We start from the raw sequence: 11,979 nt of genomic DNA, 5'->3' as shown, positions 1-11,979 counted from the left end.
CTTTTCGAGAAGGGCCTCTCGAGGCAAGCTACACATCCCTGCAAAGTGCCAGAATACCCTCACAGGTGATAGGATGCTATAAAAATTTACATAAAATAGGGGCATATTATCAAAGGGGTTTATCTCTGCTTTTTTGGCTTTAAAAGCCAAGAAAGCGGATATAAAATTATCTCCCTATTACCTAGCTGTCGCTAACACCAGTTAGCGACAGCTAGTAAGAGATAGCGACCATCTTGGGCCCCACTTTGCAAGTCAGTGATATTTATCACTAATGACAACCAAAGTGGGCGTGCCAAGATGTTAGCAACTGGAAACTGTCCCTAACATCGCTATCTCCTATTACCAACTTTTGGAGATATTCGCGCTAAGCGCGAATATCTCCAAAAGCTAACACCTGCCCTGAGCAGTTCTTAGCCATGTTATCCAATGGGAGGTGGATAACATGGCTAAGAGCATTAGCTCGGTAATACATGAATATCGCTGACTTTTCATTGATATTCATGCATTGCAGACGATTTTTATCGCATTTGCGATAAACCTTGGTAATACCAAGGTTTATTTGCGATAAAAAATCGCCGCAGCTCAGCGGTAAATTTTTGTCTCTAACCAAGCAATAGCGATAATTATCGCTATTGCTTGGTAATATGCCCCCATATTTTGTTACTTCGCTTAGTATTGTTGTGTGTTGGTTAATGTGAAAGTAAAATTGGCTTGATCCTGCTAAATAACTTTGAAGTGTATTAAGTGCATGGATGGGTGCACCAAAGGACTTTACCGGTTTTCGTTTGGTTGGGTGCTTGATTACCTGTTGTTGCTCACAAGGAAAAACAAGTCTACCTGCTTCAATACACCCTGTAAACAAAATATAAAGAAAACATATCTGGAAGACCAGTCCATTCTTATTTTTCATTTTATTACAAAGTAAAGGATTTGTATATAAAATATTTCCATAGGTTAAATAAATATGGGCAAGCTCACCGCATAACTTGCAATAAATTATTAAATTCTGTTAATTTACATATAAATAGATAAAAACAGTAGCATTCAACACCGCTGGACAGGGGGTGCTCGCGAGAAGCACAGCAGTGGACTGTGTACGTTAAAAAAATGTGCAAAGTTTTAGAGGACATTTTTTGCTTGTCAGTTACAAAGGTTCAGTCATCTCTTCATTAACCCCCACCCATACTCCCTTCCAGACAAACTTTTGGGAAGGCAGCACTAGAAGTTTCATTATAGATGTGCCCTAAAACAAAATTACAAACCAGTGCTGAGAGTGGCTTAATGGCTCCCTTGGTACCAGTGAAAACTTCACAGGCTCATTGACCTATAGGGAAAGCAGGAACGTTCTCTCATAGGGCTGGGTCAAATATGATGGTCCTATCCAAGCGTTACACAGCTTGACATATCTGGGGACCTTGGGCAAATCAAGTAATTGTGTTCGATTTCTCATGTATGTGTGCAGTGGGATTACTTGGACACCGACTCATCACATCACTAGTAATGTTACTATGAGAAAAGCTCCATATTGGTTCTTGCTCTTGTACTGGGTAGGGTATCTGCCCATCGAGAGGCTGGCCTTTAGAATGTGTGTGTAAAGTGACAGAGAACGTTCCTTTCTTCCCTTCTTTACCTAAGTTCGGCCATGTTTGGATGCTTTTAACTTCAGAAAATAACTGAATGCTCCAGAGATATGAGCGTTGTCATACTCACTCGAACATTTGTCACTCACAAGTCCCTGGATTGGATACATTTTACCATAAAATGCACTACGAGGCACTCAGAAACCTCTCTGAGGTCTCGGATTTCTGAGGTTTATACTTCTAGCAGCAATTTGGAAGCAGGTACTTCCTTCTAATCTTCCCACCTAGCCCCCCTCCCCCCCCACAGCCCTCCCCGGCCTACTCACCTTCCTCTCAACAGACAAACATACTTTATGTTATCATACAAAAATGCAGTCTACATCAGTGCTGTGTGTCCTTAGTGCCAGGAGACACTGGTGATCAACCCCACCCCCTCATGTCTCTTTACCCCACCCCCTAAGTGCCACACTGCATGAGTGACAACCAGAAGTAGAGATATGGCTATCCTGTGGTTTACCCCCTCCAACCACCACCAGAAGCACTTTGAATGGTTGTGCTTTTAAAAGGCATTGAAATGTGTGCACAGTCACCCACATGTCAGGCATCACCTGATATGTGACTGACACTGCCCCAACCCCACAGGACGTTCAGAGACAGCAGATAGTCTTCAGCCAGATTGGTCTGTACCATGACCACCCAACCCATAGTCAAGAAAACAAGCTTCAGTTGAATGCATTTCCTGAATTAGGATCTGACTGGGCAGCATATCACATGGTTCTTGTTCAAAGAAAAAAAACAGAGGAAATGCAATGAATTGCACAAACAAGACATAGTCCAAAAGTCCAGTATTCCTTCCTTTGCATCAGTAAAAAATAGGTTCTTGGCTCACAAAGCCATCTTGGCAGCCACCAGTCTTTAATGTTTGTTGAGTCAAAACAGACATGGAAGCTTAAGGGTCCTTGGTGGCTAATAACCACTGCACTGGCACACCAAGACTGGGAAATCCACCTGCTCCGTCCACGTGCTGAAGGCGGACCACCATTTGCTGTGAGTCTTTAAATCACAATACTTGGCTCTCGAGGTAGCATCCTAGATGAACCTATTTTTTTTCTGAGATGCAAGAAATTTTTGACTAATGCCAGTGCATTGATATAGCGTGAGAGAACCAGTCTTTGTTTGCTACACCACCAAAGTCACAATTCCTCATTCGGAGGGGTGGTAGTACTTTTGGAGCTAGCAAAGACAAAGATATTTTTAGAATCCTTTGTTCCAATTCCAAATTTGGTCAAATACACAATGTAGTGAAAAAACAGATATTTCCATTTTCTAAAACGCTCCCTGCCACACAGATTGCTCTGAAAATGAGTTCTTCCCATGAACCCATTGGGACATCCTGGTGATGTCCACCAAATGCCTGGTCCTCAACCTGCAGATCTTTAATGAGTCAAAGAGGCTGTTGCTTCTCAGTGGGGATCTGTGTCCTACTCTCCACTGTCACACGTGCCGTCACAGTGCAGGTAATCAGTAGCGGCTGGCTGATCCACCACTCTCGCGCTTCTTCTGCTTGCCTTCCTGGCTCGTGTTGTGTTCAGGGCTGCTTTCCCTTCTCGTTGCCTGCATGCTCCTATGAAGTCCCAGGCGGAATGCAGAACATTTAGCGTAAAAGGGGGTGTTTTCGGCACCTCCTATCTTCTCTTCTTCCACACACTGTTCCTCCATGGCAGCTCGCTGAGGGATCGCCTCCTTACATTGTGTCGCCATCTTGCGTGCACAGAATTGGAAAAAGCAACATCCCTGAAAAAAAGAAGATTCAAAAGGTCAGTGTATGTTCTTCAGTGGAACAATCAGTCTTAAATCCCTCAAACAGATGTGGGATCCATTGGTCAGTTTGTTTCCTTCATGCCATCTCTACTCTTCTAGGGGCTACATCATCTAGGGGCTACATCACTTCAAAGTTGAGTAGATTTCAGCAATCATCATATAGTCTATGCCAATCATCTAGTGGGTCAAAGGTTAAGCTATTTAATATCCTGATAGGTTCAAATCGGATTGGTTACTGACAGTGTGTGGCAGATTGGCGTGCCTGTACCAAGACTGTCAGATCACTGTCCATAAACCTCCTCTAAAGGCAACACATTTGCCCCCACAGTGATTTATTGAAGAAACAGCCCCAGGGACCCACGTGTAACTCCTCGCTAAAGCCACCCTAGAGACAGGACACCAATGTAAGGAATGAAATCTGCAGAGAACTGCAAGAAGGCAATGGAAGAGGGATCGACTATAATTTGCCAGAATACCTTACCTATGTCCTAGCTTGGTTGAGGAGGGTATATTGTTGGCGTCTTAGGAAGGGGAGCACCCTCAGCGTGGCCTTTCCTAAAGTCTAGGTTTGATTCCTCATCAAGGACTTGCCTAAGATCTAGGTATGGTGTTTGACTAAAGCTTTCCCTGAGTGCTAGGCTTAGTTCTCAGAAAGGCCAATTCTCGGTCCTGGGAAAGTTCTTTTCTTAGGTGTAAGCTTGGTTTCTGAGCAAGGTTATCCCTGCGACTTAGCCTTGGTCACTGAGGCAGGTATTGCCTACGGACTAGGATCGGCTCCTTCAGCCCTCCATGGGGGGGACCAAACCATACATTTCAGAATGTCTTGTCTAGGGATTTTACTCGACTCCTCTGGAAAACCTTGCAAGGAGCCTTATATGTGGCTCCTTTGGAAGGCCCACCGATGCTTAGGCCTTGCTCTATTTCCGGGGCACAGATAGCGCTTCTGCTGCACTCCCTTGTTTGCCGCTCGTCCTTCTCCCCTTGCCCTTCAGGAGTTATGAAGGTTTTACACGGACTGCAGCCAGTTGCCTCTTACTCTCCCACCCGACCAACTCATCTGGGGCATTTCTGTGCCAAGTCCCTGGCTTCAGCACAGACACTCTGCTCCATCGACCTCAGGAAGCTCACCTTAGAACTCTCAGGAGCTTTGCTCCCCCACCCTGCAGCGTGTCTCGTCTTCCCGCGGTCTCTGCCTTTTCCTTGGGCTCTGCAGTGTTCGTGACGCCGCTGGAGAATGAAAAACACAACATGTGAGCTAATGCGAGCTTCGGGCCTCGCAGCAACCAGAGAATCCAACAACAACATGCAACCCGGTGCCAAAAGCTGCCACGGTTAACTGTCAGGGAAAGGTTACGCTTTATAGCTGCGGTGCTTTACAGCGTGTTTATGGCTCTGGTATTTTCATGGCATAATCAAAATTGCCTTTTATTTCGACACCTCTCCACCCGTGGGAGCTTGTACAGGAGAAAAACACTTAGCTGAAAGGAATGCAATTTACAGCGATAAAGTCATCCTCTGCCACACCCTGGCACGGCATCACCTGCAGCCGGCTGGTGCCAGGCCTCTGCCCCGCAGGCGGATCCCTCTAACTGCAGGCAGGAGCCATCCCTGGGAGGAAGGGTTCATTCCGGGCGAGGGGGGGGCGGTCTGAACTGCTGATGGGGTACGCCTTGCAATATCCAAAACAGTGAGTGATTGAGGCGCTGGGCAAACTAGCAAACCGGCCCAGAACAGAAGAGCTAGTTAAAGTCAGTGCAGCCTAGCTCAAGGTGAAAGCATCACCCTGGATTACGTAAACAGCAGCTGACGCTGGCAACGTGAAGTCTGTGCACGCTGCAGGACCGGCATGCCTTGGGTGTACTATCTCGTGGCACAGCACTGCTCCCAGGTCCCTGTCTCACTAGTGCTAATGGACGCCTATACATTATACAATAATAACATACAACTCAAAAACGGGAGATATAGTGAGAAACGTTAGAAAGAAAATAAGAAATAGCTTGAGAGAAAGACAAAAAAAGAAAGAAAACTTGGAAAAAGTATAAAAAAAGAAACACAAATAGGAGGTATGAATCAGCAAGTGCAAGTGAGTTAAGGCAGTCAACGGTACAGGGAAAGTGGCAGTCTGAACGCTAAAAAAAAAAAAAAGACGTGAGAGAACCAGAAAATGGGACTTAAAGAAATGAGACGAGAACAATATCGCATAGAATGAAAATATAAGGGGTCCATAGCGAGAAAGGGCAGACTGAAAGAAAGCGACAGAGCGGAAAATGAGAAAAGAAAGAGAGGTTTAAAACAAGAGAGTGGAGCAATTTCCCTGTTGAGATAGGTAGCCACAAGTACTCACCTGTGGCAAAACGCAGAGCACGTGGTGTCGTCGGCGCTGGCGCATGCGCACCTCTTGAGGGCGCGCTTGCGGCGCTTCGTCGGGTTGCCCAGGCCGTATGGACTGGTCTGCCTGTGGAAACACAAGTAGAGGGAGGGACATGAGAAAACCGGACCAGATCCCATAATCGAATGCATTGATCCTATGCAGTCATGCGAATATCCACCAGGCCTGCAGCCATAAACCCTGCTCAAGCCCTGCACCCCTGCCAATTAAACTCTGCCCTCCTTTCAAAGCCGTTTATGACACCAATCAAAATCTCTGTACAGCACTGGCCCAGAAACAGAGAAGAGTCCTTGGCCGCTCACCCCAGCCCCTCTGTCACGAACTGTCACTTATTTGTCTAGCGGTTCATACCAGTAAGTCAAGTTTACAAGTGTAGGTCGCCATTTAACTCCCCGGCAAAGGTGAAGATAGAGCAGGCCAGGTACCTTTGAATACCAACCCTGGTTTTAAAATACCAAACTGCAAGCATACTCGGTACCGTATGTTAATAAAGCGGCTCAAAGCCTAGTCATAAGTATAATACAATATAAATGCAGTGCAATCCAATAGAAAGTATTTAGCATTTCCGTAAAAATACTGTTTTTAGATGTCGATACAATACTTTTAGATGTTGCTACAAACTGTCAGAATTTGAATAAACTATGATTGACAATATCAGTCCTGATATCTTCAACCCTCTTATTCAAATAACGTGATATAATCTGAACCAAGCGCATACATATTTTGATTGTATAATATATTTATATGAAATTTAAATGATACAATCTGTTGACCCCACCTTATAGCCACACCACCGCACTTCTCAGAATCGTTGAGGCAAGACACTGTGAGTATGCAAATGTACAATGTTCTAGCGGCTCGTTTCAGGGGTCACCCCTAGGCGCTATTTGCTGACCCATAGTCTCACCGCAGATAGCCTGTGTATTTGTTTTTGTACTGTGAGGAATCGATTCATTTTAAATATTTAGCAGGGCAATTACATTTTGAGAAACTGACGAAGTTTTGCCATTTGGTCTGAAATCGAAAGTAGATTGAAAAGTCCGTGTTTTTCTTCTGCAAAAAAAAAACAGATTCCGCCGGCTCTCTTGGCTGCGGCCCTGATTCAGCACCCGCTCGCAGTCCAGGCATTTTAATCTCCACTCTGAGTCACGCGAACACACAAAAAGATGCCTTGACGCTGAGACACGCCGGGATTTAAAAATAGACTCCCCTTCTGAAGAAAGAGCGCGTCTCCTCCCTCCAGCCGGTGACAGCAACCGCTCTGAGCTAATATTTGCGCTCTTCTGGACGCGGCCTGTAGTAAACATCGCCCAACCTCCGAGTAATCCCCTCCCTGCGCCGCTGCTAGGCAGGGCGCACTAATAACTAGCCTGCTGACAGCGACATAAAAGAGCTGCTCACGGACCCGATTAAATTACTTTATTACTATCATTAATTCGTGTCTGGGCACCTCTGTACCGAACTGTCCTAGAAAAAAAAGAACCCAGCAGTGCGGGAGGAGGAATGCGCTACTATGGAGAAATGCAGGGGTTTAGACAGCAGGTAGGTGGAGTTGCTCAGTGAGCTAAGTGCATGCGGAGGATAAGATTAAATCCGAATTGGGAGCAGTCTTTTGCTATGTAAAATGCAGTTGTGTGTAAAGGACACGTACTAACTAAAAATAGCAAATCCCATTACTTTGAAACTCTTTCAGGTGCAAGTTGATGGAACCCAGCACTACGTAATTGCTGCATACTTTCTGTGCCTGGAAATAAGTTACGTTTCTGCTTTGAGTGTGTTTTTGTTTTGTCTGCCCGCAGAGCACATTCCGAACAGCAGGTGGCAGGATGTACCAGGAAGTTTTGCAGAGTCACGCTGCACATACGTATTGGAGGCTTTGCATTCTACAAAGTCCTCCGTTTAGCAATGACAGGTTTGGCGGGTAAGAATATCACAAGCCCAGAACCAACCTCGTTTTTTTTTTTAAAGTAAAAACCTTTGGAAACTGGAATGCAAGTGCTTGAATGAGAGAGCATTTACAAAACAAGATCACGCGATGTCTGCTAGACAAACACCTAAAACAGACTGAGTGGAGTGGTTGGTGGTTAAACGAAACTAGTAGGAAGGGACTAGGCACAATTTTAGGATGGGGTCAAAGCTGTTCTTTAAAGGCACGTGGTGTCTGGGAGAGGTGTGGCACACCTCAAGTGCAAGTTGGGGGCCCAGGGAAGGGTTGCAACAGCCCACTCACATATACTAAATCAGGCCGCACAAGGCTCTCTTCCTTCGCATGACGATGGAGCGAGAACTTAATAGGAAAACAGGTGATGTACACAACTTGGCTTTTTGTACTTTTTAAAGCATGTGGTGTTTTCTGGCGTAATAGTTCCGAAGTTCCATGACACAACATTTAAACTGCTAAGTAAATGAAAATTAGGGAATGTGTCCACAAGAGAGAATGATTGGGGGTAGAGGGTGTGGGGGAGGGGGTCATTTTGTATACTCTATAACTGGTTCCTTGCCAAACCGGTACGTGGATTTGTTATCCCTCCCTCCAAAAGACAACGTTCTCCCCTTTATCCTGTTTTATTCTAAATTATTTTTTGCAATGAGTTACATGTTTGATATTTTTAAATACCTCGGCTCTGATCTTTATTCCTTTCTGTCTCTGTTAGCTATTCCTATGATTGTTTGCTTAAGCTGTCAGAGATCTGAAAAGCGAGCCTTGGGCTCAACCTGGCTGCCAAAGCTTGCGCTCGGAGCTGCATTTGATAGGTCGGTTTTCCTCGGTGGGTTACTCCATATTGTGCGAGTTTTGCCAGAGCACTTTAATAGTCTTTAGCCATTCCCCATCCATTGTCTTCCTTCCAGTTGGGTATTTTCTTTTGAACCAATAGGTATGTATGTCCCATAAAAACCCTACGTTTAGTGAATGTTTAAAGCGCAGCTGACTGCCTATTGGGGACGTATTATATTAATCGTCCAATTTGAAAACGTTAGACCACAAAACGTTGTGGTCTGTTCAAAAGAGCACCCAGAAAAAACGCATCCCTTCAAAGTTGAGTTTTTTTACACGCTGATGCAATTTTGCAGAAAACAAAGGCTGGTTTGTACCCAGAATGCATTTGATTGAATTGTGTTTGCATTGGCTTGGAATATCATTGCTAACAAGCAAACAGAGGAATTTGGAGCAGTCTGCGGTTTGCAACCCTTGCTCGGGCATTAATGGGGAAACAGGTGGGCTGTTGGTTTGTTTTCTCTTTATTGTGAGCCCAAGTGGGTCTCCTGCCTGGCGCTGGTGCTTATCCTGCCAGCAGCTCCCTTTTTAAGCCCTGGCACCGAACATTGAACACAAGTAAGACGGAAGCAAACTGGAGCCCACATAGGACCTATGTGTTATGTTGTATACACCTGTACAGCGCTTTGCTCGTATTTCTATCGTAATATAGCGCTTTCGGACATGTTAGCTCGCTAAGACTTTGTATTAAGAACCTTTGGATGGTACAACGAGTTTTCCTTGTATACTAAAACCATCAGCTGTCGCAGTGCGCTTTGGGAAGGGGTTGCAGAACCATGCACTTCAGGAGGGGGTAGGCACGGGGGCGCTGGCACTCACCCAGGGGTGTTGACCCAGATGATGTCCAGGTGGCAGAAGTAGATGCATTCCTTGTCCAGCCAGTTGTTGCAGGAACACCTCTTGGTGCGCAGGTGTCTCGCGCCGCCGGCGGGGTCCGTGTCCGCTTCCGGGAAGGGGCTCCCTTTACCTGTGCAAGGGAAGAAGGAGGCACAGGTCACGTGATGCGGTCTAGACCCTCGCCAGGCCGTCAGTGCAAGGGACGTGAAGCGTGAGGGGAGGCATCTTACGCACGGAAATCCACGCAGCGCACAGAAGACAGTGATAACGCATAGAAAGACGGAAATCTAAATACTCGACATGGTTGTTCCCCGAGTCCAATCAACCTGGACGCCTTCTTACGTGCACATCAGGCAACATGGCACTTCATAAGGGGACACAGCTTAAAGTATTGCACATTAACACAACACACCACCCGCTCTTCTATAAAAGCGTACCTTCACCCACTTTTAGTATCAGTAAAAAATAGACCGGGTCTCACCAAATGTTCTCGCCCATGTCAAAATATGTTTCTATCAATGAGCACCACGCGCTAAGCCAGCCCCCCTCCCCCCCCACCCACAACGTTTATCTGCACCCGCTTTAGTGCATTTTATATTAATGCACTCAAACATAAGCACAAATAGGTCAGTATAGGTTGAGTGCGTGCGGATGCAGTCGCCACATTCACGAATAGCCCCAGCCGCCGCTCTGCAGGTGCACAAACTCACTTTCCCCCTAAACTAAGGATCATGTCTCCATTTATACACTTGTTCACTCCGCTTCGGTTGTGTGCACCGCTATAAAAAATGCATTGCACAAACAGTCTTTATCGGCTTACAGTCTAATGTGTTTTTTTCTCCATAGGATTTTTCAATGAATACACACATTGCTCAACTCAGTGTTTTAAATACAAGAGTATAAAAAACTCAATAAATGGGCAAACATAAAATTGAGAACACCGATGGTTGAATTGTACTCAATCCATGTGGCATTTCATAATTGACCCCTTTTTTTTATCACTGTCACAAAGCAAACATGCGCACTAATCCCGGCTTTCCCTATTGAGCACATTGTGTGATCCTTCGCAAACCGCGCGGTACTCCTACCTTTAAATCCCCTATTCTGCAAAATCTGGCCGTAGAAACTGACTTAAAACGGTAGAAAGTGCTCACCAAAAATGGATGTATACAAGTGGCACCTGTAGGAGTGACTGAGGCGTGACTTTAACCTGCCATGCTACTGACTTCTAGATCTTCGGGCCATTCAGGGGAGCAGTCTGTCGAACTCAGTTTGCAAATTACAAGCTTAAAGCAAAACGAAACCTTTGCTAAAGGTGCAAACACCCCGCGGAGCCACTTTAAATGATCACAGATAAACAAAATACATTACACTGCAACAGTATTTGACTGCATATACAGTACACTTAGAAAGACTTGGCTTTACATAAATACATTGTCCGTAGTCTTAAAACTAACGCGATTTCCATAGTGTTTTACTGGTGAACCAGCATTCGGGAAGTATCTATCTATCTATCTATCTATCATGTTATATAACCCACTCACCCTCATTGCCATTTCAACATATGTAAAGATATGCATTGATCCCATGTATAATAGCTGTTCCAGGGCTGCTGCTGCTCGCACCCCAACATGTATCTGTAGAAGGCGCACTAATGTTCCTGGCACCCCTTAACCTATGGAAATATGTTTGCCTTCAGTGCCACTGGCTAGCACCTGTGCATCTGTGTATGCAGTCTATGCCCGCTATGTACTTATCCATACGTGCCATGTATGCTTGCGGTGCATCTGCGCACAGCAGCACCACATGGTTGGTATGTATGCATGCAGTGCCCCTGTCACCTACTCATTGAGGTCATGTATGCATGTAGCACCTCCAAAACCATTAAACATAGCCACTATGTATGAACGCACGCGGTGCTCCTGTCCCGGCCCAGACTACCGTATACATGACATGTATATGCATGCAATGCCCTGGCTCCCAACACCCTTCTTCATGCATGCCATGTGTGCATAAAGAGTCCCGGCGCCAGCCACCCCTCCAAAGGATACATGATTCGATCCTGCTCCCAAAATCCCCCATGAACGAGGCATGTATGCAAGAAGTGCCATTGAAGCTCACCTCCTTCCAGCACGATGCAGAGCACCACGGCGATGGAGAGAACGCAGGCCGGTCTGTGCTCCATGTCCTGTGGCTCGGGTAATCCTGGGGGAAAGTGCAAGTACAGAGTCCTCTGGGCGCGCGGAGCTACTAATGCTCTGTGGCGATCCTGGCACGCGCTGGGTTTTTAAAGGCCGCCGGCTGGGTCCCGCCTCCTGCGCTGGCCACGCCCACCCGCGCGTGGCGAAGGTTTTGCATTCCGAGGCTCGAGACCGGGCTATGCACTGCCTGCTCCTGAGAAATGTGTGCCACCGGCGGCGACTCCCTGCTCTGAGCTGGCACACGCCAGGGGGGCACCGGACGTAAAAACCATCGCCTCTAACTAGGACAAACCCATTACATTCATCGACTACTGGTGTCTCTAAAGGGACAGCAGGGCCGGGATAGATAGAGTCAGTCAGTGCCTCTGAGAGGCT

At 46.2% G+C, this 11,979-nt stretch overlaps 1 protein-coding gene across 2 annotated transcripts; it reads right to left on the bottom strand.

Moving 5' to 3' along the window:
* Positions 1-892: 892 nt before the first annotated feature.
* On the bottom strand, positions 893-11,659 carry EDN2 (endothelin 2). 2 transcript variants are annotated; one of them, XR_015308460.1, is made up of 6 exons: positions 11,525-11,659; positions 9,386-9,533; positions 5,746-5,856; positions 4,530-4,628; positions 3,081-3,374; positions 893-3,006 (listed from the first exon to the last, which is right to left on the bottom strand). XR_015308460.1 is itself a non-coding variant. In XM_086956858.1 (5 exons), the coding sequence occupies exons 1-5, from the start codon at positions 11,586-11,588 to the stop codon at positions 3,266-3,268; spliced, it is 531 nt and encodes a 176-aa protein (XP_086812984.1). In that variant the 5' UTR covers positions 11,589-11,651; the 3' UTR covers positions 893-3,265. The 2 variants fall into 2 exon arrangements, 1 of the variants encoding a protein (XP_086812984.1); XM_086956858.1 differs by having other exon boundaries at positions 893-3,374; positions 11,525-11,651.
* Positions 11,660-11,979: the final 320 nt, after the last annotated feature.

The sequence above is a fragment of the Lissotriton vulgaris genome, chromosome 2_1 (assembly GCF_964263255.1).
Source record: "Lissotriton vulgaris chromosome 2_1, aLisVul1.2, whole genome shotgun sequence".
Lineage (NCBI taxonomy): Eukaryota > Metazoa > Chordata > Amphibia > Caudata > Salamandridae > Lissotriton > Lissotriton vulgaris.
This window is presented reverse-complemented; position numbering and strand designations above follow the sequence as displayed.

Excerpts from the sequence above, each read along its gene's own strand:
- EDN2 (XM_086956858.1), bottom strand. The coding sequence starts at position 11,588 with ATGGAGCACAGACCGGCCTGCGTTCTCTCCATCGCCGTGGTGCTCTGC. Across the intron at positions 9,534-11,524 it reads CTGCATCGTGCTGGAAGGAG|GTAAAGGGAGCCCCTTCCCG; the intron begins GTGAGCTTCAAT and ends TCCCTTGCACAG. Across the intron at positions 4,629-5,745 it reads TGCTCTGCGTTTTGCCACAG|CGGCGTCACGAACACTGCAG; the intron begins GTGAGTACTTGT and ends TTCATTCTCCAG.